Source organism: Anas platyrhynchos, chromosome 3 (assembly GCF_047663525.1).
Source record: "Anas platyrhynchos isolate ZD024472 breed Pekin duck chromosome 3, IASCAAS_PekinDuck_T2T, whole genome shotgun sequence".
Taxonomy (NCBI): Eukaryota; Metazoa; Chordata; class Aves; order Anseriformes; family Anatidae; genus Anas; species Anas platyrhynchos.
In genome coordinates this window covers 3,900,888-3,928,477 of record NC_092589.1, presented here as the reverse complement: position 1 = coordinate 3,928,477, position 27,590 = coordinate 3,900,888, and the positions used below count along the sequence as shown (strand labels likewise).

General features: G+C 39.6%; 2 protein-coding genes across 8 annotated transcripts in view; one reads left to right on the top strand and one right to left on the bottom strand.

Annotated features, from left to right (window-relative positions):
* The window catches only part of ASB3 (ankyrin repeat and SOCS box containing 3), a 30,282-nt gene extending 2,692 nt beyond the window's left edge, over positions 1 to 27,590 (top strand). Inside the window, exons 2-13 of one of the 7 annotated variants that reach the window (XM_038177466.2) lie at positions 5,397 to 5,667; positions 12,846 to 13,031; positions 13,922 to 14,067; positions 15,222 to 15,434; positions 15,790 to 15,948; positions 17,788 to 17,900; positions 18,467 to 18,602; positions 19,038 to 19,215; positions 20,655 to 20,852; positions 22,735 to 22,986; positions 24,733 to 24,866; positions 26,361 to 27,590. In XM_038177466.2, coding sequence (XP_038033394.2) covers positions 15,239 to 15,434; positions 15,790 to 15,948; positions 17,788 to 17,900; positions 18,467 to 18,602; positions 19,038 to 19,215; positions 20,655 to 20,852; positions 22,735 to 22,986; positions 24,733 to 24,866; positions 26,361 to 26,614 — 1,620 coding nt within the window. In that variant the 5' untranslated portion in view covers positions 5,397 to 5,667; positions 12,846 to 13,031; positions 13,922 to 14,067; positions 15,222 to 15,238 and the 3' untranslated portion in view covers positions 26,615 to 27,590. Of the gene's footprint in view, positions 1 to 1,783; positions 1,925 to 5,396; positions 5,672 to 8,823; positions 8,951 to 12,845; positions 13,032 to 13,921; positions 14,068 to 14,284; positions 14,595 to 15,221; positions 15,435 to 15,789; positions 15,949 to 17,787; positions 17,901 to 18,466; positions 18,603 to 19,037; positions 19,216 to 20,654; positions 20,853 to 22,734; positions 22,987 to 24,732; positions 24,867 to 26,360 lie in introns of those variants that run through there. The other 6 variants (XM_005018874.6, XM_027453206.3, XM_038177465.2 and 3 more) reach the window with 6 other exon arrangements.
* CHAC2 (ChaC glutathione specific gamma-glutamylcyclotransferase 2) lies at positions 210 to 14,342 on the bottom strand. The gene is made up of 3 exons (XM_038177469.2): positions 14,128 to 14,342; positions 6,466 to 6,501; positions 210 to 3,150 (listed from the first exon to the last, which is right to left on the bottom strand). Exons 1-3 carry the CDS (start codon positions 14,260 to 14,262, stop codon positions 2,767 to 2,769), a joined length of 555 nt encoding a protein of 184 aa, XP_038033397.1. The 5' UTR covers positions 14,263 to 14,342; the 3' UTR covers positions 210 to 2,766.

The window sequence follows — 27,590 nt, the reverse complement described above, 5'->3', positions numbered from 1 at the left end:
CGTGTATTTCTGGTGCTTTAATTAATTGCTTGCGTTGGGACAGTTTAAGACTTCATAATGGTAGCTAGCTCATGTATATCATTTCTCATCATTAGATCTAATATCATTTTGTAACAAGATAGTATTAAGATACACAGGGATGTCCATCCTATTACTGGATACTCTTTAAATTGAGAAAAAATGGAAATTTCTTTCTCCAACACAGTTAATAAATGTGATGCATTTTTATTGTATTGAAGTTGTATGTACAAACTGGAATGTATCATTACAGATATTATTGCAAGTTTTATGAATCTGGAAAGCGAATGAACCAACAGTGTCCTGAATATAAGTAAAGATACAAACTGTAGAGCCATACATAATCACAATGCCCCAACACAGTGCTTAAATTTAGTTTTAAAGAGAGAATCATCGCTGATGTTTTTGGATCATTATCGAGTGTATGCAACCCCTGCCCTGTTTTAAGGAACACAGATAAGCCTTTGGGGAAATAATTAAAAAATGCATAGAGTCAACATGCCATCTCATGTTTGAACTTCACTAAAGCTTGCTTCTATCTGAGGCAAGCACAAGAAAAGAAGTGCTGTTTGGTTCTTCTTTTTGTCTGGCTTTGTTGCGGGAGGAACACTTAAATATTCTTGAAATAACTCATACATGACATTTTCAGGAATAGTCCGGTATCCCACAACACCGGAGAGTTACTCTACGTCAGGGAGAATAATGCTTGCAGAACGGTGCATGCTGATCAGTGCTGATGTGGCTATCACTGGTAGTCTGGTGTGTGAAGTCACTCGCTCAAATGTTTAATTCCATCTTCAGGCATCTGAATGGTTGTTGTGATGGACAGACACCTGGACGTCCCCATCAGGCTTCTGTCCCGCTGTACAGCTGAATTAGCCGGGGTTGCTTTTCCACTCAGTTATATCGATCTTAAACCAGCACAGTGCAGTGGAGAATCAAGACCTCTGAAGGATATTTATTCCATCAGTTTGCAAGTAACTCGTGTACTAATGGAACAATGGGGCCTCAGTACATGGGATTGTTTTGCTAGTATCATTAGAGGATTTGTTTCTGCAAGTTACAGTAGTCCATCAAGTGAGACCCTATTACATGTTTTTTTTAAGAGTGGTATTCAACCACTAAACAGTAGCTTCTAAAAACCAGTAAACTGTTTTTTTCTTTCCTCAATAAATGTATGCCTGAGTGATGCCAGAAGCATGCTAAAGTTGTAAACTGGTATTTAAAAAAACAAAACAAAACAAAAATACAGCTTTCTTGGCTGAATATTTGAAGTAATCTTATTATCTGGAATTTAATTTTGGATTTAATATCCTACAATCTACTCATCTGGGTGCCTTTTTCAAATGTTTCCCACTAACGTTTATTAATGTTCTTTTTGGCTTTTGTAGGTGGCCAAGAAAAGTAACAGCAGCTTGTTATGCTGATAATCCTAGTATTTTCCAGGAATTACAAATATAAAACAGGAAAATGCAAAGAAGGAAAATGGACAACCTGTATAGTAGAAACATATTGGTTTTGCAAGTACTGATGAAAAATATAGGCTTCCAAATGCCTACTGAACATGTATACATTCCCTGCATGAGAAAATAAGATGCTACATGGTATTTGAAACAGGACCTTTCCTATATTAACATTAAAAAAGTACACTTTGAAAGTTAACAAAAATAACTTAAAACTCTGAGAAGCAAGACAAGTCCTTGTTCGGACGGAAACTCCATTTGCCTATTTTGCATAAAGTAAGGCTATTAGCCTAAACTGGTGGCTTTCCAACTTTTTTTGGCTAGAAGTCCATAAAACACGTCAGCTGGCTGAAAAGAGGGTTCCTTTCTTAATGACCTTTTGTCTGTGAATCCCTGAAACACTGCTCGAACATCACTGGCTTAAAATCTATCATCACAGACTGGTAAGTTTCTACAAAATTGGGTTACAACAGCATCTAAAGGCAAATAACAAAGCTGAGAGTTTCTGAACGTTCTTGCTGCATCGTGGCTTCAAGTCATACTCTTAGTTAATTTTAACACTTTAGTTTTATTTTTTAATCTTGAAAAATAAAATGAGGCACTAATATGGTACGGCTTGTTTGTGTCAGAGTACCCCAGCACTTTGTTTTTCAGGGGCTTGACACAATGAGCCAAGGGAAAGGACTATTTTTGTGACACTGACAGTTTATCCTCTATGTCTTAAGGACAAACATGCAGGGTAAGATCACTAATGCAATGGAACAACTTAATTTCGATGAACGTGAATGCTGATAAAAGTTTCCTACTATGCATTTACTATGCAGTTTACAATACCTACTTAACATTCATCTGTTTAGCTGCACTGAGCTCCATGCCGGTCTTGAATCTGAAAAAAACATCACTTGAATCAATGGGAGTTGTATCTGAATGCAGATTTTCACCTAAAAATACTTAAAAGATTATTTTTTTTTTTAACCTGAAATAATAGAGAGGCGTAAGTGGTTCTCTTGAGATTTCTGTAAAGAAAGATGTAATCCTTGGATAAAAAGAAAACAATATACCAAATTCAAACCTAAAGCACTTCCCCTGCTCCCCTTTCTACAGACTCCCAAAAGAATGATTTTTAAAACCGTATGTTTTAATGACTAACTACTCTTTTGAACGCAATATTAAAATAAATAAGATAGCATAGTACAGAGAAACATGCCTCCAAGTCATATAGCCATTGTGCAACGAAACCATTCCTCTGAAGATGAAGCAAGATCATTAAAAGAAAGAAGTTATTCTATAGGCAATTTACGCTTTGATGCTTTTCCAATAGTTCCTTTACTAGTTTCTCCAAGGAGAAGAGGTGTTCATCCACGTCTTCTGGTACGAGGTTTCTCATAGAGTCAGCGAGTTCAAACAGGTATTCTGTGTTTCTTCCACTGGGACCAACCGCATTAATGATCTGTTCGGCGATTTCTTCTAGAGGTGCGGGACCAAGGTAGTTAGGGTTATCGCGAGTTCCGATGTACAGTAATACATCAAATGGTTTTATTGACGAGTCTTTTGGGTAGAAAACGACAGTTGTAGTCCTGTAGCCTCCTTTCTCTCTGAAGTCTAGGTATGCCTTGACTTCACATTCTTGTCCAGCTGGCAATCTGTAAGCAACACCCCATACACACCCCTGTTGAAGGACATAAGAAAAGAAAAACCCAAGCGGAGTTTAAAAGCATGCTCAGAAATTAATGTATTTCTGTTTTATTTTGGTAAGACTTTCTTCACACTTTATCTTCCGTTTTTAGTCTTATAACTATTTCTAAACTGTTCTTATAAGCAGTCCCATATTAAAAGGGCTGTTTTATTTAGGAAATCTAAGATCAAAATAGCAATTATGCAGATTGATCCTCTTCCTGATTCCAAGGCCTTTCTTATGAAACAATTTCTTGTTGCAGTTAAATTTGAAATAGTGAATAGCCTTTGTGGGCTTCTGAAGACTGATAGAGCTGGTAGGAAGGACACGAAGTGTCTTCCTGACCTCACAAAGATCGCAGAGTGGAAATGAAAATTGTTAAGAGTACCAAATTCGAAGTAATTTTGACCAAGTCTTGTCTCTGTTTAGTTACGTTTTCACTTTTAAGGATATGGGTGTCACTTCTGTCACACACATTTGGCAGGAGGAGGGTGGTAATGCTACTGTGCTGATACTGAACCTGAGAAGAAAATGCTGGAATAAACCTTCAGTTTGCACAACTGGGGCATACCAGCTCCTCAGCAAACACTGCTGGATTAATTTCATCGCTGTCTTAGTAAATCTGATTATTTCTTCATCATCCTCATGGATAAGATCTCTGAGAAAGCATTTAACTGTGGTGTGAGTTAGTTATACTCCCTTACAGAGTTTTGTATGGGCAGATGAGTGAGATCTGAGTAGGGACAGATTAACAGGATGTTGTTGGCTTTTTGATGTGCTTTGTTTAAATAGCACAGGCAAATGGTTATGGTCTGTTATCCTTTACAGGCTACATATTGTTTTTTATGAATGCTGCTTTAAACTATACGATAATCTGTTTTGTCTACTGCCAACATCAAATGTGGGCTCTTCCTGCAGTGAAGCGGGTACACACAACAGTGCTACAGTAACGATGACAGAACAATTATTTTTTTTTTCTTCCTTAAAATAAGACCTTGGTATTTAGTCATAATAATGGTGGGATGGTGACGTTTGTTAATGAGAGCTGAATTTGGCAGTTTGACTTTAACAAGCAGGTCAAAGGCATTTCATTAAGAAAAGATGCAGAGGAGGCATTTCCTACGGCACCCTCCGTGGATGGCCACACCATTACATGTGCTTCGGCCAGGGGCAGCCCTGGGGAGTACAAAAAGTGGTCCTTGCTTCCCCTCGGCTGCTTGTGGTGTGGGTTTGCTCCAGCCGTCTGCAGGGGTCCCTTCTGCACGCGCTATGTGCTGGACTTAAATCTGCCACGTGGATGGACCTTGTGGGTAGGAAAATCTCTGCAGGTGTGGTGGGGACAGGGGCTGCGGAACATTTGGTTGAAGCAGGCAAGTGCTGCTCGTTCATTCATTTTGGTTTCAGTGTAGGGGATCCCTATTTCAGATGATGGAAAATTAAAACCCGGAAATCTGACAAGCGCACAGTTGTTCCTTCTCATGTGGTTTCCTCTTTAACTGGTGCAGAAATGCAGACAGAGCAAATTAAACTAACTCTCCAAGCTAGACGCTTCCAAACCGTGCTGTGCCTATCGCCAGTGAAAAAGGATGCACGGCTGGCACCGATCTGGGGGCTGGCAGTGCCAATGACAGAAAGCGCTGCTGCTGCTGGCCCTGCAGTGCTCAAGGCAGGGGACACGACGGCTGCAGGCTGCCGAAGTGGGGTCAGCATAAGGATACCTTCCGAAGCTGCAGAATGGGTTACTGGAATTAAAGGCCATTACTTGTCACAGCATTCGATGTTTATGGGTGAGGTGTGATTATCTGGCTGTACCAGATTCTGGAGAAAAGGGAAAAAAATAAAAACCACCAAACAAACAAAACTGGTTTGCTAAGGGGAAAAAAGTTTCTATGGCAACAAGTAAGTTTGCTTAACAATAGAAACTGAGTGACAACAAACATAACCATTCTTTGTTTATATAGGAGTCTGTGTAACATAATGGTACCCAGCAGTACAGCAACGTGAAAAAACCTCTTACTAGAAAGGTACAGAAAATCACAATGGGAGACAGTGCAGTGCATTCTGCTGGTTTTGCTAACTGCACAAACAGATGAACTTTACGATTACAGTTAAACTTACCTCTATCTGTGGCTGCTATTTCGGGGCATAGGTTGATAAGACAACATTATCAGAACCGTACAGATAAGCTACTGTAAATAAAAACTAACCACTGCCAAAACACCCATCTCCCTGTCTTCCAGCCTTGCGTTGTGTGGCCTTGCTCCAGCCCTGCTCCCCACCTGCTCTGGAGGCAACAGTACCTGCAGGGACGCACTCCCTTCAAGTGTCAAGCAGCTGGACGGACACGACCATCACAGCAAGGCGCCGAACACAGCGGCTCTGCTGCACTGAGGGTCTGCAGAGACTGGGGGAGAACCTGCACCCGAGGTCTACCACCAAATAATCTCCCAGGGCTTCCCAGCCTCATGAGTCCTGTCCTGGCTGGTGAGCAGTCCAACCAAGAGCTCTCTGGTGGGTAAGAGCCCTAAAAGTAATGTAGTAGCTGTAGTAGCATGTAGTTGTAAAGATAGGTTCATTATTATCAAACAGAATTAGGACTGGGTAAAGGCAGAAAAATCTTAGTTTTCCTACAACTTCAAGGACTGGAAGTGTAGGCCTGGTTTCACCTCTCCTCCCTCTCACAACCCAGACGTTTCCCTTGTGCTTTTCTAAGTGAGACCTAAGAAACAAGTTGAAAGATGAGCAAGAACAGTAGACCCAGGCCAAAAGTCTTTTTGTCCTACGCAGGAGCTAATTTCACGTTATGTAGAAACTAAATGCAGGGTTATGGCATTTAATTCCTTAAGCATTTTATCCGTGTAGCAAAAAATAAGGCAAAGACATCTCCTTTTTAACATTAGTATTATCTTGGTGTGTTTCAGTTTTTATTTTGGGAGGCTAAGATTGTGGTTCTAACGCAACACCTAACGTCTAATATCAGTGTGTCTTCAGCGCTGTAAACATGCCAAAAGTAAAACTCTGTGTTTTGTAGCTGGATAGCTGAAGTGACTCGTCATGACAATACTTGAAAATTTACCTTTCATAATAATAGACCAAAACTACTTCCAGTTGCTTAGTTTAGACTGATGGATTTATTTGAAATAATGAATAGTCATTGGTGTAGCTCCAAGGAATTTTGAGAGAACGTTTCATTGCAGTAAAGATAACTCAATTATTGGGTTGTAGAGAAGCAAAATTAATAGAGACTTACTACACAGGCTGGGAACACAATAGGACAGTCTGTACACTACAGAGACAGGAGTACTGTACCTCAGGGTCTTCAACCAGAGTCACAACTCTTCCAGGCTAAAATTAAAAGAAAATCATTGTTAGTTCAGGAAGAAGCTTTCATTGTAAATCACTGATGACAACAATTAATTAAAGCAAAACTATGTTGAATGCACCTTCCTCAGTCATGTTGCTTCTTCTCAGTACTGTGCTGTATTTTTTTCTCTATAATGACAACAAGGTAAACCTTCTCACTTGTACACAAGAAGTCTATACACAGGCATGGAAAAGAATGTAACATCGAAATCCAGCTTGCATACCCTAAGCAAGGTACTACCATTTCTGGTTTGGCTTGCACTAACTGGATTTTAGAAAATGTTAATTATACACCGTGACACATGGCAACTCCTAGGTTTAAAAGCACCCTGCACATTAGATGTTTTTGAAAACATACGGCAAAGAAATCTGCTTGGGATTTTTAGTAAGACAAAACTCTTTATGTCAGTACTGGGTAACTCAAAGTTGAAAAAAAAAAAAAAAAGGTTTTTGTACAGAAGACTGTTTTCTTCCTTTTTCCCCCCTCCCAGCTCCTTCTGTCTTACTGGACAGAGGGAGGATGCCTTTAGAATGGCTTCTTTTTCCTATGAGCTACCTCCTGCAGGAAGAGTAGGAAGTCAGTTAGTAAATACAGAAAAGATAATTAATGATTTTTTTTTTGTATGACCTGGCGAATCAGAGGATATCCCGCACTGGGAGGGACCCACAAGGATCACTGAGACCAACTACTAAATAACAGCATTTTAAAATATAAACATAGAACACTGTGAGGAAACTAGTACATCTGCAGTGTAAAATTGCTGATTTTGGCATCAAATTAGTGTACAAGTGTCTTTGGTTTGTTGTAAGGGAAAGCAGAGACATTGCCATTCATTCAGTTGTAGTCTAGGACAGAAATTAACTTTCTTAGGAGCTACAAAGATAACCTGAACTCAGTGTACGTGGATGCATGCCTTTCACTTAGTTTTAGCTAGCTTTCACTCTTCTACATCATTTCAGTCTTTTTCAGACTCATCTGTAGTAGTTTCATCGACATCTCAGTGCTTTTCTGTTTGCTTAGTCTATACCTGTATTTGTCTCTCTCACACAGTAATAACATGGGTCTTTGCCTACATTAAGCCTTTGGAAAGCCATACTTTCTTTTCATAACAAAAAAATATGAAATTTAGTTTTTACAGAACACTTAACTGATACTATCAACTATAGATACTATTTATTCAATGTTGGATCTTTTATAATCTTAAAGGCCGTTTATTTATAAGCTCTGAGGTGCTGCATTTTTTCATTCTCATGCCACTCTTCACCCAGCTTCAGCCATTTGTTTCTGATCTGATTGATAAAATAAGGCAACAAAACTAAGGAAGTACTAAAATGATTTCTATTTGAGAACATTGAGGAATCAGCTCTATACCACAGCTCTATACAATTAAGTGAGATAACTGAGGTGTTTCTTTATAAAAAGCATGACCTAGGAAATGCACCTGTTCATCTTAGTCTGTTTGAAAACAGTCTCAATCAATAAATTACCTGGAGCTGTTTTGCTGTCGTTCAGTTTTTAATCTCAAAGGAAGCTGGTTAACACACTGCGCTAATAATAGTACTGAAGGGTTCACCTTGAGTTAGGCTAAATATGTCATGGACTGTTTATTTAGAGAGTGCGTCTTAAGGAGTCTCGTCCAGACAAGAACACTGAACTCGGTCTAGCTGTTCTCTCTTTTAATAGACGGGAAATTCTGATGATCAAATGTTTTTCTAAATGTTTTAGGTTTAACAAACTGGGAACAAACGCTACCAAAACCGCCATACTGAGATAAAGACCCATGGTCTGTCACACTGTCTGTTTTAGGCTCTTTTCCTAAGCACCTGATGCTGTTGAAGAAACACATGCACACAATCATTTATGCAAGAAGCTGCTGGTGGGTATAAATGCGTGCATGGGTATTAGCACAAACAGAAGCAGTTCATCCACAATACTTTCCCCTATCTGTCACAGCATTAAAATCTATACCGAAGTCTTACTGTCTTAGCTACCACAATATCACCAATATCACTTTTCCACTCATTTGCCCAGTTTATTTTAACACCTTTTATATAGTCTCTGCCAAATCTCATGGCAGTGAGTTCTGCGATTTAAATACGTATTTTATTAGTTTTGTTTGCTCTCTTTTCCTTGAGCCTTCTTTCCTGATAATTTTAAGTATTTCTCAATCTGATGCTAGGAAAAATGGCTGATTCTTGCTGTCCATTCACTTTCTCTATACATTCACTCTTCTACAATGCAACTCTCACTACTGCTTTTTTTTTTTATTTGCCAAACTGAAGGATTTATTTCTCTTCATACAGAAGCAACTTTTCTCTGGCTGGGACGACTGACCCTCTCTGCACACTCACACGTATTTCTGTCATCCAGCTGTGCCATAATCATTCCAAGACAGAGTATCTGGTACTCCACAAAATTGTCGAGATACAGGTGTGCTTATTGGCTCATGTGCTAATCACCCTCCCCCCAGTTACTCATTTTCTAATGATTCAACATATGAGAAAGGCTGTCTTTACAAGAATAAGAATAATAAAACCATCCATAATGACACAGAGTTAGCTTCTGAGCTCTGACAGATAATACAGAATATGGCTTAGTTTTCTATATGGCCATCAGCTTCTTCCATAGTTGTTAACACTTCTCTGACTTGTCTTTTCCATAGTGGTCACTAAGAATTTGTAACTGGTAGATTAAAGAGACATTTTGTGGTGTGAAACCGCTTTCTCTGTATTACCAGCAATGCCTGTATCTGAAGCCTAACTAATAAATGTAAAATACTGAAACAGTAAAGTTAAAAGTTCTGAAAGCAGTGAAGTACTGAGTAGGTCATCTTCAAATCAGCTGTGTGATGAAAGCACAATCTGTTTGTCTACATAAGGCCAGGATATTTGTTCTATTGGATTGTAGAGTCTGTCTTGCACAGAGCTGCCTAAACCAAACACTATTACGGAACCACAGGTGTTACCCATGCCAGCTAAGTAAAGAAAGTCATGTATCTGTAAATGACTGGCTATATAATATAAACCAAAATGATTTCTGTTGTGTCCAAGGAGTACTGCCAAGGGCAAACCTGAATGACCTCCTAAATCAGGTGTCTTTGAGGAATTCCTTTCAGTTCCGTGCAGCCTGCAGTTCCTTAGATCTAGCTGATGTGTCCTATGAAACTGAAGGAAGATCTTCCATGGCTACGCTAGATTGTTTTCAGTGATACCATAAAGTGTTCAGGTATTAAAACTACTGAACATTTACTGATTGAAAAAATTTGAACATTTACTGAATCAATTAGTTTTGGCATCTGGGTGTGAAAATAAGGTGGAATAAGAGGGAACATTACGTTAGAAATGATTTTAGTTTGATTATCTCTTAAAAAACTTTCAGAAAGGGGAATAAAAGTTTGCTACTAAGTAGGAATATAATAATTTTAAATGGTTTCCTTAAAGAACAAGATTATTTAAACAAAGAGGAGCTTCTTGTGCTTCATTTTCCTGCACCTAGTGATAGCATAACAGGAGCTGTCTGTCTGTCCTCCCCTAGGCCCCTTGCTGGGGACATCCAGTGGAGCTGGGGTTGATTTTCAAAGGCTGGCAATCCTGGATTTTCACTGCCCCAGAACAGACAGTAGAGAAATGCAGAGGCTAGCAGGATCCTGTAACACCTTCACAGCGAATCTTATTTGGACAGTTTCCTGATGGGACTTCTTTTCTCCATTTCACATTTAACAAACTAAAAGCCCTTCATCATCTTGGTTTAACTGTAAGCTGAATTATTCTGTATAAACTTGGTAACCCCATGTCAGAGTGCACATGTGGGAGTCCCATAGGGGTTAAAAGCAGGCAGCAGGAGTGAAATGAATCATGTCATCAAGTTTCCTTAGTGGTTTGTTGTTGTTGTTGTTGTTTTTATCAAAGCACATCCAAAGGTTAGCTACAGAGTCTCTAGCAGATCCAGATATACACCGACAGCCCACATGGCAGAGCTGCCACTGCACTGGGCAGCAAAGCTGGGGAGCAGCTACAGCAGATGGGAAGGGGATTACAAGGAGAACCCACCAAATTCTGCTGTTTGGCTGCAGAAAGCTCTCAGTGTGGTTGGAACCATATTGTGCTAACAGTGGTTTCACACTTCAGCCCTTGCATGTATTTGCATTTCAGTGCTGTTCCTATGGTTTACAGCAGACGGATGCAGAACTTGACTCACACGAGGAAAAGGGCAGAACTGAAGCATGCAGTCCCACCTCAGCACTGCACATGGCTCTTGTTGCCTTGCACAGAACAGCCTTGAAAAAAAAACAGGGTCTATGGGCACACACATCTCTAGGCTCTTCAGAGAGCTGCTGAACGTTACAATAGTTCAGATTAATGCATCTGGGTGAGATTATGCCCCCACATTTTATATTAGTTGAGGAGGTCTGAATAATTTTAGCAAATCTTGAAACCTGGGAATGTTTTAGGGAACTGGAGCATAACAAGAACTCAGTATTTTTAAAGTATAAAATTAGTAGCCTAGGGAACTGTAGATTATTCTGATACTGCTGGAAGAAAAACAGAACTGTTATGTTGAGAATCTCAGACAATGAACACTAAAAATACAGTTTGTGAACATGAAAAGCTGGTTATTTCAGAAAAGGAGCTGGGATTATCATCATAGTATGAGCTCTCTGCTTTGTTATTGGAAAAAGAGAAAAGTTTAATGTTGGTGATGTTTTTAACACCACTCTCTTCTCTCCCTCCCCCCTGCCAAAAAAAAGAAAAAAAAATAAAAAAGTTGAATATATTAAGTGATTATGCAGGAATCACGCTTTAGGAGATTTGGAAACACTGAAAAGTCCAACAGGTGACCAAAACCAGCAATGCACAGGTTAGAAAACTGGCCTTACTAGATGAGGTTTTGGAAGCTTTGAACCTTATTTTTTTGGAGTGAAAATACTAAGTTATGCTTTGGTGATGTTGTATTTAAAAATACACAATTTCCCCCTCATTCTAGTCTGAGAGGTTTTACATGAATCAGGCAGGACTGTATTTCTGTTGCCATTTTTTCTAAAGCTTGGAGTAAGAAATTTGAATTTGCCATTTATGCAAACAACCTTTCTTTCTTATTCAGGTCTTTCTAAGCCAATGGCTCTTTTTTTTCAGGGAACACTGTTATTGCCTGATAAGATTCAAGCAGCTTTAAAGTAATGCTTGGACTAATCCAACAAAAATCTTAAGTAGAGCTAATGCATAAATTCAGGAATATTTTGAAAAACAAAATCTTTTTTTTTTCTGCACTCTGATCTTAAAAACTTTTTTCCAATTTATCATCCTGTAAACTACAAAATATGGCACCACGATGAAACATCACTTTATAACTAGTTAACCTTCTTACTACAATATAAGTTGAGCAGTTCAAAGTACGAGTACAGGGTCAACTGAGTTTTGCACTAAAAGCTTGCAGCCATTGTATGTAAAAGTGCTCTGTATGTTTTTGTTGCGCTGACCGTGGAATGTTGTAGCAACTCGTGTTTTCAGGAGGGCCTTTTTTAACTTGCTGGCTAGAATTTCAGTGCTGTTCTTTAAAATGCATTAGTACTGAAGGACCAATTTCACTTGTAGTTCACCCACAAGAGACGTCATCTCCGATGTCACAGAGGTTTTAATGGTTTTATAGCGGCAATTATTTGGCCTGGTTAAATGGAAGTATCCACGGTGTGCTTCTCAGCATTCACTGAGGCAGCTTCTTTGCCTTGGAAGTAACAGCAACAATTCATGGACTGCAGCAATGCAAGAGGGCATTAACTTGTTGATTCTGAGAAAAAATGTGTATTTGTTAATGCTAAGTGTTTCTGTAAACAAAAATAAAATGTATTAACCAGTTTGCATGAATAATAATGCACTGTTTCTAAACAGAAATAGACCAGTGCACAGGCACTGTTGTTTTTTGTTTGTTTGTTTTAAGGCTCTGTATGCCTGCAGATGATGGTTCTGGGCATGACCTAGACTGGGGCAGAAATTCAAAGAATTAAGCTTCCTGGAACAAAGGTTGTGCTAGTTGATAGTAACCTGGCACGGCCATTTTGCAAGACTTTCCAAATTTGCACAAACACACTCTGGGTATCCCCTGAATTTCAGCTAGCCCAAAAGAAGGTAATACAGTGGGGTCTCCAAGGATATCTGCAGAAAGGAAGAACTGGCCTGTGAGGGTTTCATTACTTTCTGAAGCGCAAAGAGAGGACTTTCTGTACGGATGTAACAATATTGCTTTAAAGCCTGGCTTCCCAAGTTCAGGAGGCTTATGGATCAGCCACTCTTATGCCCCACCTCAACAATATTTTGCATGTTTTTTTCAGGACTTCCGAATTCAGTAAAGGAATAGAAATGTCACAGTGCTCACGTAAACACAGTTTGAAGAGGGATGACTGGTGAGTGAGGAATCAGGGCTCCTACTGAGAAAGCACTGGGCTGTCCTGCCAGCATCCCCTCTTATCCAGCCACGTGCAGCTGGAGGAACGCTTACTCAGAGTGACTTTGTGCTGGTAAGTACTGTGCAAGCTATTCTGTGGTCTCTGATGCAGTAATTAGTGCTAGTTGGGACTAAAGGAAAACTTTTCCCATGCTACACGTAGCATGCTGGTTTATTTATAAAAAGAATCCTTATGCCCTTGCTGGGGGTGCTCTTCCAAAATTACGTTCCAGCTTGAGAGTGGAGTCACCGGGTCTGACAGCTGCTTTAGCAAGCATCAGGAAAACAAGTTTACGCTATACAAAACCAACATTCAAAGTAGGTAAATTGTTGGAGAGCCGAACCCAAGTATCAGTTTCTGTACATATATGATCAGTTTGCATTTCTGATGACTCAGCTGTGAGCAGCATCTGCAGCTGTAAATAACACAGTCCTGCCACATCAAAGGCATTCATCTAACCCGCTGGGTGGTTCTGTAACCTATTGTTTCTTTAGCATTTGTTGAGCCATTTAGAATTATATGAGGGTGATAGCCCCTGTATGGGGAGGGTGATACAGGCTCCCACAGCAGAGAACTATTATTCTCGTGCCAGTGGCTAAAAAACACCTATGTTCCAATGAAATTGAAAGTGCCTGCTGCTGGATTTTTAGGTTTTTCATAGTTTTTTCTGACCAGTAAATAAGCTGCTTTCAGTAAAAAAGAAAGCAAGCTGAAAAACAACCGCAAGGTGCATGCATGCTCAGGTGCACGGGTCTGGCCCTCACTTCCCAAGCAGCCTTTCTGCCCAAAGCCAGGCACCCACAGCCTGCAGTACTTTAAATATTTAGAATATTTTGATCCATGTCTGTATAAATGAGTGAGCAGCACGCTTATTTTTCCCCTATTAAAAAGGACAGATGGTGATTTTTGTTATCATTTCCCTGTCAGAAGTTCACTAGAAGTTTTTTTTTTTTCATTGACAGCAGAGAATCCAGGAGGAAATGAATCCTTGGACTTTCAAAGGATAAAACAAACCAAAAATAAAGGTCAAAGTGTGGTTATTGATCCCGGGTGGCTGACAGGGGATGCCCGCAGCGTCTGCCCCCGGCAGGCAGCAGGTGCTGCCCAGGTGAGGAGCAGGCTCCGGTGTGGCCGCTCCCCAGCCCGGCCCGGCCCGCCGCCGCCTCACCTTGCCCGGCACGCCGCGGTGGTCGGTGCTGCCCTGCCAGAAGCGGCGGCTGTAGCCCAGGATGCGCCCCACCATCTTCTCCTCGAAGGGGAAGTCCACCTTCCAGATGAGGGAGCCGTAGCCGAACACCCACATGGCCGCCGCCCGCCGCGCTGCCCCGACTGCGGGCGGGGCCGGGCCGGGCCGGCCGCGGGGCCTGCGCGCTGCCAGCGGGGCGGGCACGGAGGGGACGGCACCGGGGGGAGCCCGGCCCCCGCAGCGCCGCCTCCGCGGGGCCGGTGGCGGACGGGGACCGGTCCCTGTGCCCTCGCTCCCTCCCTGAGCCGCGGGGCGCCGGGCTTGCAAACGCGCCTCAGGCAGCGGCCCCGCTGAGGGGAAGCGGGGCGGCCTCAGGTGCGCCGGGCTGGCGGCTGGAGGCCGGCACCAGGCGCTTGGGAAGCGGCTGAGAAGGCAGCGGGCAGCCGAGGGTAACGCGGGGGGGTCCCTCATGGGGCCCTCATGGGTCCCTCATGGGTCCCTCATGGGTGCTAGGGGTTCCCAGCGGCACCTTTTCCTAGGGGGTGCGTGCTGCTGTCAGAGCTCAGGCTGACTGCCGCCTGGGGAAGAGTTGTGGTGTATTGCAGAGTTTGTTCTCGACCGTGTTTTGTGGCCTAAATGCTACGCTTTGTGCTCGGAGGTGGAGTAGGTCTAGAAATTGCTTTTTATTTTAAGTTAATTTGGCTTCGTAGCGTGTCATAAAATCGTAAAATCATGTAGTCTTTTTGTGTTGTCTTTCGTTTCTTTTTAGGATGGAAAGGAGGTGGAGGAGTAAATCTGCATGAAGATGCTTCAAGTCTTTTTTTTTGTTGTTGTTGTGGGTTGGCAGGGTGCCTCCGATGGTTCCCATCCGTATGTGGGTTCCTAACCCGAGCGGCTTGAAATGCCAAGATTTCTTCCTCAAGGGTTGCTGCACTAAGGCTCTGCTTTCTCGTTCATTCAGGGTGCTTCTGGCCCTGTGTTGAAAGCTACCTCTGCTGCAATCTGTGTACGTCTTGTACTAACAACCACTTTTTTTTTTTTTCTTTCTCCTTGTCGTCTTCCCCTTCCTACCGCAGACCTCATCTAACAAAGGATGGATTTCACAGAGGCATATTCTGATCGGTGTTCCACTGTGGGACTCGCAGCAAGAGAAGGAAATGTTAAAATGCTGAGGAAACTGATTAAACAGGGGTACAGTCTCGATGTCCCAGATAACAGGGGGTGGATGCCAATCCACGAAGCAGCAGCTCACAGTGCCAGTGAATGTCTGAGGCTGCTAATTGATGCAGGTAAGGAAAAAAATACATGGAATAGCTCAAATTGCTGCTAAACTCCCCTGTGACATAAAATAAAAACTAGGTTTCTATTGTTGTGTTCTTATGTAAATTTGTTTCATAGACATTGACTAGATATAGTAAAGTGGCCATGTTGTAGCCTGTGAATGACAACTGGTTTTACTTTACCTTTTCAGTCCAAGGTAGGTATATGCTTTGGGCAGCAGTGACTGATGCTGCTGTTTGAAGGAGTCCATCAGCATGTTCATGGACATGCTGCAGGCCTCCCATCTCCAATAACTCAGTTATTTTAAATTATTTTAAGAACTGTGTTTTGCAATTTATTGCAATTTATTGTTACAATCTGTAGCTCCATCTGACAACTACATAAATTCAAAGACGTTTGAAGGCATGGGTGCACTGCACCTTTCTGCACGCTGTGGCTCTTTGGAAAACGTCGGTGTTCTTCTAGAAGCTGGAGTCAATGCTGATGAAGTTACCACTGAGGCAACCACCGCGCTCTTCCTAGGTGATGAATGCTTCTGTGAAATCTTACACTGACTGATATGTGGGGAGAAGTTGTGGTATATTCCAGAGTTTATTCTCTATCATGTTTCATATTTTTGTAGCCTAAATACTATGCTTTGTGCTCGGAGGTGGAGTAGGTCTAGCAATTACTTTCAGCTTCAAAACTGAATGCACTGCCCCTTCTTTCCCTCCTTCACTCTCCATTAATTTGATTTACCTGATCTGAGGAGATAATGTTAATGATGAAGATCTTACTGTTCAGAAAGAGGCAGTAGTTCTTCAGATCTTTCTGAAGGCTGATGCATTTGATCTCTAAGTCATGGATGCTTCATGTGTATTACTGCTAAGATACCACTTAGACAAATAAGTTATTTTTCTTATGTCTGTCTTTCTAATGTACATAAACCAAAACTGGAAGGGATATTTACACCTTTTGTATTGATTGGCAAGTTATTTTTTTTCACTGAGCAAAGGAAAAGAGTAAGTTCTACACCATGTTTAAATAAACATAAATTCAATTCCATGTTCATACACCTCAAACAGTACATGAATGATGTTAAAATACAATAGGGTTTGCTGTGGTGGCTGTGGGGTGTTATGGTGGTAAACAAGGTTTATGCAGAATGAGAGTATTTTTTTCTAAGCACATCACTTGTCTAATAAATAAAGTTCCAGGCATATTAACTACTTGTAATAGGACATGTAAAATTGCTAAAACCATTTCTCTGATTTTCATTTGGTAGTTTAACAACTAAGTTGTTAATACTTAGTAAGTTAATACTTAGTTTAATAATCTTCTATAGTTTTTGTTTACATCTTTAAATGCTTAAGACTTCTATAGTGAATCCTCAGAATACTAATTATTGAATTAAATATGCTTGTTGTTTTACAAACACTGTGATTGCCACGTTAACTTTTACCTACAAGTCTGTTGACACTTCATTTTTAAACAACTAAATAGGTTATTTATTTAAAAAAAATCTGTAGCAGACAGCACTTGTGGGGAAATCTTCATTAAAGGCACACTGGATGGAGGTACAGTATGCCTAAGTGCTTACATAGATGAGAGACTGGACCAAGGAACGGTCCTGGGGTTGTGTAGCCAAGGGATTTTCAAAACAGAAAAAGTTCATGGCCAGGTATCCAGAGTGCACAATAGGGCTACGGCACAGCTCAGTGTTGGACGCTGAGTACTGCAAGCCAGAGGCACCCATTTTGCAAGCATGTGCATGAATATTTGAAAAATAGTGATGATTCACAGGTGATTTATCACCGTATCAAGCACTCCCTGGTACAAGAGAAGTGTGTCTTGGCAGAATTGGTGATGGCAGAAATACAAGGATGAGTCAGGATACTGAAGGAGGCTTTGTCTACGAATATACTTGTATAAACTAAATGTATAATTTATAAATGAATTTTATATAGATGTTAAACCACAGTTTTAAACTTTTTTTCTGTAACAAGTTTGAGTTTGGAGGAATTGCTGGGACATAACAGTGGGCTTCCTAAGTTCAGGAGGCCACAGCAACTGTCGCACAGTTAGCTGCCAGCCCCAGAATTGTCTCAGATTCACAGGAGAGAAACTTGCTTTTGTTGTGCGTATTAGTGCAATGGTGGTGGGATTTTAACACATCTAACTAGACCTTTTGCGACTGAATTTCCATTCTCTGCATCTGTGTTTTTGCAGTTTAAATGTAAAAGGCAAGTAAGCAAATACACGTATAAAAGAATTAGGATTATTGTGTCAGGAACTTAGTGTTGAGAGCATCTGAGATTTTCAATGAGTTCTTTAACTTAATAAGGAGATTTTTTTTTGGTTGTTTTACTCTTTTGTTTGAAGCTGTTGAAAACGGACATGTAGAGGTTGTAAAGCTTCTGCTCCAACATGGAGCAAATGTTGAAGGACCTCATTCCTGGTCTGGGTGGAATTCTTTGCACCAAGCTGCTTTTCAGGTAACCTGGAAGTGTATCATACCGTTTCCGTGTAACTGGTGTATTCTGAGTGGTAGTTTGTATATTTTTTGCCTTTTTATCAGATGATTTTCTTTCCTAACCTACCCTAATAGTCACGTACATGCAATGTACAGAAGAGTGTATCTGATATGATATGATATGATATGATGAAACTACGTGACATCTTGATGTTGGGAAGCAGTAATTATTTAACTATTACAAATATTGCAAGCACTTACAAGCTCACTGACTGTATCTGTTACAAGATTTTTTCTGAGAAAGAATTCCATTTAGTATTTCCTGATCCCTGAGTTCTAAGACGTGTTTCTAGCATGGAAATATATTAGCTCAATGGTTCTATAAACTAATTTAATTTCCATTTGTATTAGGTAAATGAACAAATGTGAAAAAAGAAATAGTTTATTTTTTTCCAACTTTAATTTTGCAGTATACCTCTAGAATATATTGCATTTTTTCTGATTTCTGTTTAGAAGGGGGGAGGGGGGAGCAGATTATGTAAATTCCAGATCTTTTGTTGTTGTTAAGAATAAAAATATTTATTTCAGGGATACACTGAAATAATTAAAATACTCCTGGAGAAAGGTGCAAGCATTGAATGTAAGGACGACTTCGGAATTACACCTTTGTTTGTTGCTGCTCAGTATGGAAAGCTGGAGAGCTTAAGAGTGCTTGTATCCCATGGTAATTGCAGTCTTTTGTTTGTCTTTATTGTTTTTAAGCTTGCATCAGCCTGTCATCAGATACAATTTTAGTTCCACTTTTACAATTCATAACTTCACATTTAAATAATGTAATCTAGATGTAGTTAGTTAGGTATGCAAAACTACCTTAATTACTAAAAAGCTGATTTAGGAATTTGATGTTGTTTTCATCAAATGATAGTAGGAAATAATAAAACTATGAAAAAAGTAAGGATCATCAGGGTTTCAAAACACCTTCAATAGCACTACGTTAGCACTGTTTTGATGACATCCTCTCTCTGGTCACAAAGCGTCAGCAGTAGTTTCATCCAGATAGTGAACAAGTTTCATGTGTCTAAGTGCATGTATAGTCAAAATTAAGTGAGTAACTTGTTTGTTTTGTGTTGAGTAATCTCAAGTGTTGGATTTATGTCAGGCGCAGACATCAACTGTCAGGCCAAAGACAGAGCCACTCCACTACTGATCGCTGCGCAGGAGGGCCATGCAAAGTGTGTGGAGCTGTTACTGTCAAAAGGGGCAGATCCAAACCTCTACTGCAACGAGGACAACTGGCAGTTACCTATTCACGCAGCAGCTGAAATGGGCCATAAAAAGTAGGTGGTCAAAAAGACATTCAAAGCATTCTGGTGTTAAAAGCTTAACCAACAAAGAGGATGTTCAGCTCTAAAAGGAAGATAAATGAGTTTTCAAGCTGATTTGTAGTTTAGGATTTCTTAATCTTTCCATATTTTAAATGGCTGTCAGTAGTTCCAGTGAAGTGATCAACTGTTTTGAAGTCACCTTCTGATCAGGGTCTGATCCATAACTGAGTAACTCTTTAGAAGGGTTTCCACAGTCCTGAATCGGATACTAATTTAGTTAGTGGCCATGTTATTTGTGCATCTTAAAATGTACAGAACAGTAGCATATGATTCATTCACAACTTGAACAGCTCTTAATTAGAATTACAGTTGTGTCTGTGAAGTAATTTTATGCAAATAATGAATTAGCTGACCCAGGGAGAAACTGAAAGCCAACAAAACAGTTCCTTCAGTCCTTCTTATTCTAGCTTTGCTCGATTCTGATGAAATAAGTCACTTTTACAGCTGAAAACCAAGAGTGGAAAGAAATTTCTGGAGTTACGGGCCATTGCAGAAAAGCATTTGTCAGGAAGCCCATGGTTGCACGTGCGTGACAGCACTTACTTGTACTAATGATGATGCTAACTGCAGGTCTCTCAGTAGGTGCTTGATCTTAACTGTTGACAGCAGAGGTTCATGAACTGAGCTGTCATTGAACTTTGGGTGTCAAATTGATGCCTCTTCTCAAACTGATGAGGAGGGCAGACTGTGCTTAGATACTGAGCTGCTTTTTCTTCATTGTATCAGAAACAGAAGATGGGTTGGCAAAAATGTCAACGTTAGGAATGTCTTCAAATCAAATGCTGCATTCATAGCTGTTGCAGCACTACGTAACTGGCAGTCTGAGCAGCATCAATAAATTCTCGTAGCAAAGGAACTGGTGTTTACCCTGTAATTCTCATTAGCTGGGAAGGATGTGGAGGGTGAAATAGACTGATTTGTCTGCTTCAGTGTCTCAGTGAGCGTTGTAGAACAGAAGGAAATACTCATTTGCAACTTGCATATTGAGTTCACTTCCAGGCTTCATAGGAGTCTAGTTTTAAATGTGCACCAGAGGTACCCTATTGCTGTAAAAAGGATCGTTGGAAAATAGGAAATATGGCTCTCATTTGAATTAAAACATATGTATTGCTGGCCTCCTTTGAATAACAGAATACAAGATTTTAGAGGCACCTAAGCCTGTACGTGGCAGTGCAGTTTTTTCTGCCCATCATCAGTGTAAATCCAAGCAGAAGCACGCTCTGGGTGTGGGTATGAAATGACAATGGTTCTTTAAAGCAAACTAAGCAGTGAAAAAACAGGTAGGGTTTTTTTCTTGAGTTGTAATGACCATATGAAAAATAATCATACATTTGAAATGTAATCATTGCATAAGGTCATGCAATTAAATAGTGTTTTTTAAATATTTGCAGTATACTAGAGATGCTAATACCAATTACTGACCGGATTTGTGACAGAGAAAAAGGCAAAGTGAGCCCTGTGTATTCAGCAGTATATGGAGGTAATAAAGAATGTTTGGAAATGTTACTTAAAGAAGGCTACAGTCCAGATGCTCAGGAGTGCCTTAGCTTCGACTGCAGATCACCCATGTGTATGGTTTTCCAAAAAAAGTAAGTATAACTATTCTATTCTGAAATTATTCATAACTCTGCTGGTCTTCTATTTAACTTTTTTTTTTTTTTTTAAATATGTGGGGTTTCCCTGCCCTTTTTCTTCCAACTCGTGAGCTGGCAGAATTAAACCGTAAGTACAAAGATGGTGTGTGGAGTTGTTGAAGGCTCCTAGGGGAAGCTTGGTCTTTGAAGGGGACTCCTATAGAACATAACTGCAGGTTTTGTGCTTTGAAGAGGCCTTATCAACACACCTCTGTCTTCTGGGAACATGCCTTGATGCTCTAATTCAGTACAGAGGACTCTTAATTAGCTAAATTCCTTTTGGTAAGGATGAATTACTGGAAAATAGTGTTGTACTTTTCTGTATGCCGGTCTTCTGCATAAAACTAGCAGAATTAATCAGGTCAGCATTATAGCTGTAAGGAGGACTTGAAAATGGAATAAATTTGATGTAATGACTAATTTCTTTCTGTATCTGGTAGATAGTGCACACCCCTGATATTCAACAGGAAATAAAATAATGCTTACTTCATAATACAAAGGCTGTTAAACTAGAGAAAAAATAGTAAGGTCTAAGAGCCTTACTGCTCTGTATGCGTATGGTATGTCTGTGAGCTGTTCTTAGTGAACTTCTTGTTGATTTTTTCCTTTAGTAATGAATCTGTTCCTTCATTTTTCTGTGGGAAATTAATTTGTGGAAGAGTGGGCTATTTTTATTTTATTATTCTAAGAGATCCAGATGTTGCTGTCCCTAGGTTCGCCTTGTCCTTCTCCCAGAGTAATTCAGTTTATAAAATATACAAGGGACTGAATGCTGACACAGCTCAAAGCAAGATTGAGAATCAAATCTGGATCGCTTCTTGGCAGCACTGAGTTTTGCACAGAGCTCTGATGTTTTAGATTCTAATTGAGAACAACTGCCTAATACTGCTTTATGCCTTAGGGCAATGGAGAAATTTTAATGTGGTAGAGAATCCATCTGAAAACAACTTTTTAAAAATTCAGTTGATTGCTGTCTTCTGTCTAATATTTTGCCAGAATTCAAGTTAGTTGACCCTTTGTAGACAGTCTTCCTTGGGAACATCAACCCGGAGTAATGTTACATGCCCAGTGTGCTTCATTAGAGAAAATACCTTCATAGAGACTTTTAAATTTTCTTAAAACTCACATTCTAACAGAGTGTTCGACATTCATGGATCAAAATTTGTTGCTTGTGCTGTTCAAATTCGTGAACTTTTGGTAGTTTTGAATTTTGTTCACACACCCCCCCCCGCATTAAAATGCACATTATACAGTAGATCCAAAAGTATAGGGAGATTCTGTGGCTACCTTACATTTGTGACTCATGATTTCAGTTTCTTATTTTTGAATCTTGTTTTCCACATTTGACCTTTTCTGATTTCCTTTATTTAAGGAAGAAAAATCAAAGCATGCAATACTTTAACAGTTTCAAAACCTCATCACCTGCAAACCTTCTTAGCTAAAATACAAAGGTGAGAGGAGATGTATCTCAGTGCCCTGACTGCTGTAACTAACTGAGGCTTGAACACAGGCATACAGCCTATCTGAGAAATTGCTTTTTGTGAAAAAGCCTGCCCTCATTTTTCTTTCTCATTTGTGAGAAAGCCTGCTGGAAGGAACCACGGGTTTCTCAGGACAGAAGAGACAAATGTGTTAAATATAAGGACCAGGGTCTCCTAAACCAGTTTAGGTTTAAACTGATACTTTCTAGAAACAATTGGAGTCAGGCTGGTGTGGTTTTCTTTGGGTTTGTGGGGATTTCTCATAGAGGAAGTATGCTTGCTCAGTGGCAACAACTTAAAGATGCTTTTCTGTGAAAAACTAATGGGATGTCCTGTTCCCTGTGTGCTGCTCATAGGTTTTTTAATTTAATTGGTATTTTTCTGAAATACGGGATCACACTGCTTGGGATCAATTTGGGATATTGCCTGTGCCATGAAAAGTTCACGTTGTTTCGACGCTTCTTGAAGTTGGGCTGTTCACTGCCTTCTGGCGATCAGTTATCAGAGTTCATAAGTTACACAGTTAAAGCACACGAGGATTACAAGGAATGGCTGCCCCACCTGCTCTTGGCTGGTTTTAATCCAGTGAATTTGCTGTTCAGGTTCTGGTAAGCAGACATGATCTTGTTTTCTTAAATGTTGTATGCTAATCTGTAAAGCTGTTGCAAATGAGACTTTTTAGCTAGGAGTTAGTGATTATCAGTTGTCATGATCAGGAATGGGAAGGGTTAGGGAAGGTCTGAAATAAGGTTCATGGATAATGGCTGGATTGAGTAAAACAAATGACAGTCAGGAAGATGGCAGAATGAAGACTGTTCTATTCCTACCCTGGAGAAAGGCATCTTTTCTTGCTTTTTAAACTCAGCATTTCTTAAAAGCACCCATGTTTTATTGCAAGTTGAGTTTCTATGTATAATACAGGAATTGTAGGAAGAATTTCAAATACCGAGAAAGGTTAAGAGGGATAGGAAACAAATGGAAGTTGAAGGTGGCCTGAGGTTAGGAGCAAAGGAAAGAGAGCTAGAGCTTGTGTTAAACAAAATACTGTGGCAAAAGTATTCTTCTGTGTATAAGTAACTGCTTGGTGCTGGTTTATATTTAATTAGGCACTGCAGAGTTAAACATGTACATAAAATTATGAAGTATTTGTATTTCCTTCTGTTTTTTTTTCCTGTCCATGGAAAAGATGCTTAGATTGATCAACTTCATACTTTTAAGTGGTTAACAAGATAATTTATGCTCTGTAACGTCATTGCATACATCACTTAACTGTATGAAAGGAGTACGATTTTAAGATTTTACATCATAATCCACAGAACTGATGTTTCTATGAGTTTAACTTCAGTATTGACTATTCTGTCTTGGAAAGTAACAAGAGGATAACAGAGCAATGATAGGTATATGGTTGATTAACTGCCCCTGGCTCATTGTGCAAAACAACTATATAATTATAAACACGTCAGTCTAGAGCATTGGCACTTTTAATTACCAGCAGGAAAGTGAAGTCACCCTTCTCTTTAAGAAGGCCAAGCAGTCAGACCTTGCTCCTGGGTGCTTTTCAATAAGTGTATAAAAGTAAATCTCTGTGTTGGAAACTGAAATAATAAAAACTAGAAAGGACATAAAATGTTTTTGACACGACTCTCTTAAAAAAGGAAGTGTATGAAAAATGTTTAGCATTTTGTGTGTTTACAGCATTTTATATTTCCATTTAGATGAAAATTCAGGATTGTATATATATACAGATAAGAAGCTGTTCTATGAAATTGCGTGACTGTTCATCATGTGTAGTACTAAAAAAGCTGTTTTACCTGCTGTTACTTTAAGCCTCTTTATAAGTTCCATCCAGTTAAACTATTGCTAGAAGTTCTTTCTACATTCTAAAGAAATGAAATGTAGGAGAGTTTGAAACACTTGCAAATTTTGTTGTTTTGTTTGATTGTTTTAAATAAGTAGCTAAATATTTGCTATGTGTTTTTTTTTTCCCTCAAACATGATGGTAATGCTTGTAACACCCTGTTGTCTCACCACCTTAACTAGAATTTAGGTGTAAATTGAATAAGAAGTGCAGAGAAGAGTGCTCTCTTTTACCAAGGCATTTGTATTTCAGAACAGGTATTTTTCTCTTGCAGTCTAGCTTACTTCTGAAAAAAAAAGTAACTGAGGAAGATAAAATCCTTAGTAAGGAGTCATGCTGTCAGAATTACTTTGAATTTTGATTTAATGGTTTTCTGTGCTTGGAATATATATTGTTACGGATTTGTTAAAAACAAGAAAACTTTCTGGGTGTTACTTCTATTACTATATTTATGCTATTGTGTAAAGTGATATCTTACGGGAGTTGTGTTGTGCAGGATTTACTCTGTGAGTGAGGATGTCCTTAATTTCATTCTGGAGTTCACAAACTGGAAGAGACTTCCCCCAGCTGTCGAACGAGACCTTTCAGACTACAAAGAGAAATTCAGCTGGACTCCCAAGAGCCATTTTGGTAAGCTAAACAATTGGAAAAATAAGTCTCTGTGTATACTGATCTCCAGGATATAAGTGGGAAACAGCTCTTTGTCCTAACACATAAATGCAAAGAAGGTCAAATAGTCAGTAGATACTGCTTGTCCAGAAACTGGGCAGCAGAAACAATAGTTACCGAAAACAAGCAAACAAAACATATCTGAATGAATTTTACTGATTTCATTGTTCGATTCATAGTTCATGTGTTTCAGTTCGGGTTATCTTTTCCACTTCAAATTAACAAGCATGCTATAAAATATGGGCAGCGACTATAAGTTAGTACTGCATCTTCCTGAAGATCCTTTTCTGGGAAGATTTAAGTTGCATTTTCTAGACAATATCCCGCTGCCTTTGTTTTTAAATTTGATTTGTATTTCTAACAAAGTGTCTATCTTGTTCTGGAAGCATTGACAGTAATTAAAATAAAAGCCATCTATATCATCATACTAAATACCTACAAATCTAGAAATTCATTATCACTCCTGTAATTGAAACAAAGTCAGCCAAAACGATTCAATTACAGATTGTCCAGGAACACCAGTGCTTGATGTTTTCACCTTCCAGAAAAGCAGCTTTAACATAGCAGCTTGCACTGTGACCTATGCATTATGTTACTGAAAAACTGCTCAGATATGTTAGTGACTCAGTTTAAAGCATATTCTTCTTTAAATTGGCTACAATAATTTTGAAAACATCTAAATCATATTATTGTTATTAAATAAGACTTTCTTTGGAATATTTAACGCTAATGAGGATATATTTTTGGAGTGTAAAAAAAAAAAAGGCTTTATTTGGGGAAATTTATTTGAAGTTCTTTTGGTTCCTTTGTTGTTAATAAATGTATGTGTGTTGTAATAGTATTTAATACCCTGTAACCAAATAGCAATACTTGTAACTTAAGTATTATATGTATTATATTTAATGATATAATAATATATTAAATATATTATTGTTACTATTATTATTATCTATTACAAATAGCAATACTGACCAAACCTGCAGAGAGGAAGAAGGTAGGAAGACAGCTTTTCACTTTTTCATTCTTTCAGCCAAGAACAGTCAGGGCAAGGAAATATGCTGAGCAGTATTTCCCCCTTGAGGAGTATTAAGTACTCTGAGATAACCGAGATAAGCTGGTCATGTGAGTGAGCACAAGAAATTAAAAATGAAGAGTTCGTGCTGAAAAATTCAAGAACTGACATTCATACCTCCAGCTGAAAGCTTACAAAATGTGTAGTCCCGTAAAGTTTTGTATTTCAATAGAGAAGGATGAGTATGGCAACTGCATAAATGATTGCAGTTAATATTACAGCAAAAAAGCTGATGTGGCAGAGAAGTGTCCTTCACAGTCAACAATTCTGCCTCGTTACCTGGCTGAGACTGGGGGGTTTCAGAGGGATCTATGTAAACTAAGCAGACAGGCAGTGTAGTCCCGTGGTTCTGTTCACCACTTGATCCGTTTTGTATTCCTCAGCCTTCATTCCTTCCCTGTCTCACCTGTGTCGTCTTGAGATCCGGTCCATTTTAACAAGTGAACGCCTGCGATCGGACCGCTTCATCCGGGACTTGCCGCTGCCGGCCTGTCTGCAGGACTACCTCCTGTACCTGGACGTACTTCGTGCCAGCGCTGTCCCAGAGCAGGAGGATTGCCTGGGGCAGCGAGAGGAGGCAGTTCACTCTGCCACCACCTCCAGCTCTGAAGATGCAGAGAGGAGGGACAGTCTGTAATGCCAGCACTAGCTGATGGCACTGCCAGCGATTCAACGCTGTGGCCGCAGGTTTTGTAAAGGCAGTTAGCAGGCACCGGGGACATACTGCTCTAAGTAAGGTTGCAGAAATGAATCTTTTCATGCTGCAGTTTTATACCAAATTGGGACGTTTGTTACAAGCTCTATGATGTGCTCATTTAAAAAGTCTTCTTGTAGCTTTCTAGGTCTGTGAATATTTTCTGATTTTGAAAGGAAGTGTTTAACTCTTGCAGAGTAAAATTAGCTTGTTCAATGAACAGAGCTTATATAGTAGCTGAAGTCTATTTGGTCAGACACTGTGAATAGATACCGCATTCTAAGTACAGCATATAAAGTACAAGGAAAACAATGGTGTATTATTGTTGTGAAGTTGTATGTTGGGGAGTAATCTAGCTGAACCAGAGGCAGAAAATTAATGAGAAAGGGAAGGATTTCCTAAATAAACTACCCCCCCCCCTTCTTTCCTTGTTCATCTGTATTCAGCATGTGGAGAGCTGTTGTTCTTTTATCATCATTTTCAGTCATCTTTGAGCAGCTCTTCCTAGTCACTTCCCTTGGAACTATTTGTGCTCGTCTCCCCACGTGGTTGCTTTTAGTCAATATTTTTATAGCTAAGAGCAAATCATTGCATATGAACATTAAGTTAACATGATCCAAAGTCAAGGGATTTGTTTGTATCTCTTACTCAGTAACAAATACACCACTTTCTTTAGAACTGTTTACAACCTTGATTTAACGTCATAATTTCTTAAGAATATTCCTTATACCTCAAATATGTTTACAGCTAGCACTGGAGCCTATAAGAGCTGCAACTATGATTTGGAGCAATAGTTGCAGTTTTCTGCTCAAATTTATTGCAGGATGTAACTTTAACATTTGTGTTCTTTAGTGATAAACTGAATTATGAAATAAATGAGATCCTTTCCTCTAAATAGAATTTCTTGCATAAAATCTGA

What these genes read in the sequence shown, in the direction of transcription:
- CHAC2 (XM_038177469.2), bottom strand. Translation starts at nt 14,262, where the DNA reads ATGTGGGTGTTCGGCTACGGCTCCCTCATCTGGAAGGTGGACTTCCCC. An exon ending in ACCGCGGCGTGCCGGGCAAG is followed by an intron (nt 6,502 to 14,127) that starts GTGAGGCGGCGG and finishes TTTTAATTTTAG; the next exon opens with CCTGGAAGAGTTGTGACTCT. An exon ending in CTCTGGTTGAAGACCCTGAG is followed by an intron (nt 3,151 to 6,465) that starts GTACAGTACTCC and finishes GTCCTTCAACAG; the next exon opens with GGGTGTGTATGGGGTGTTGC.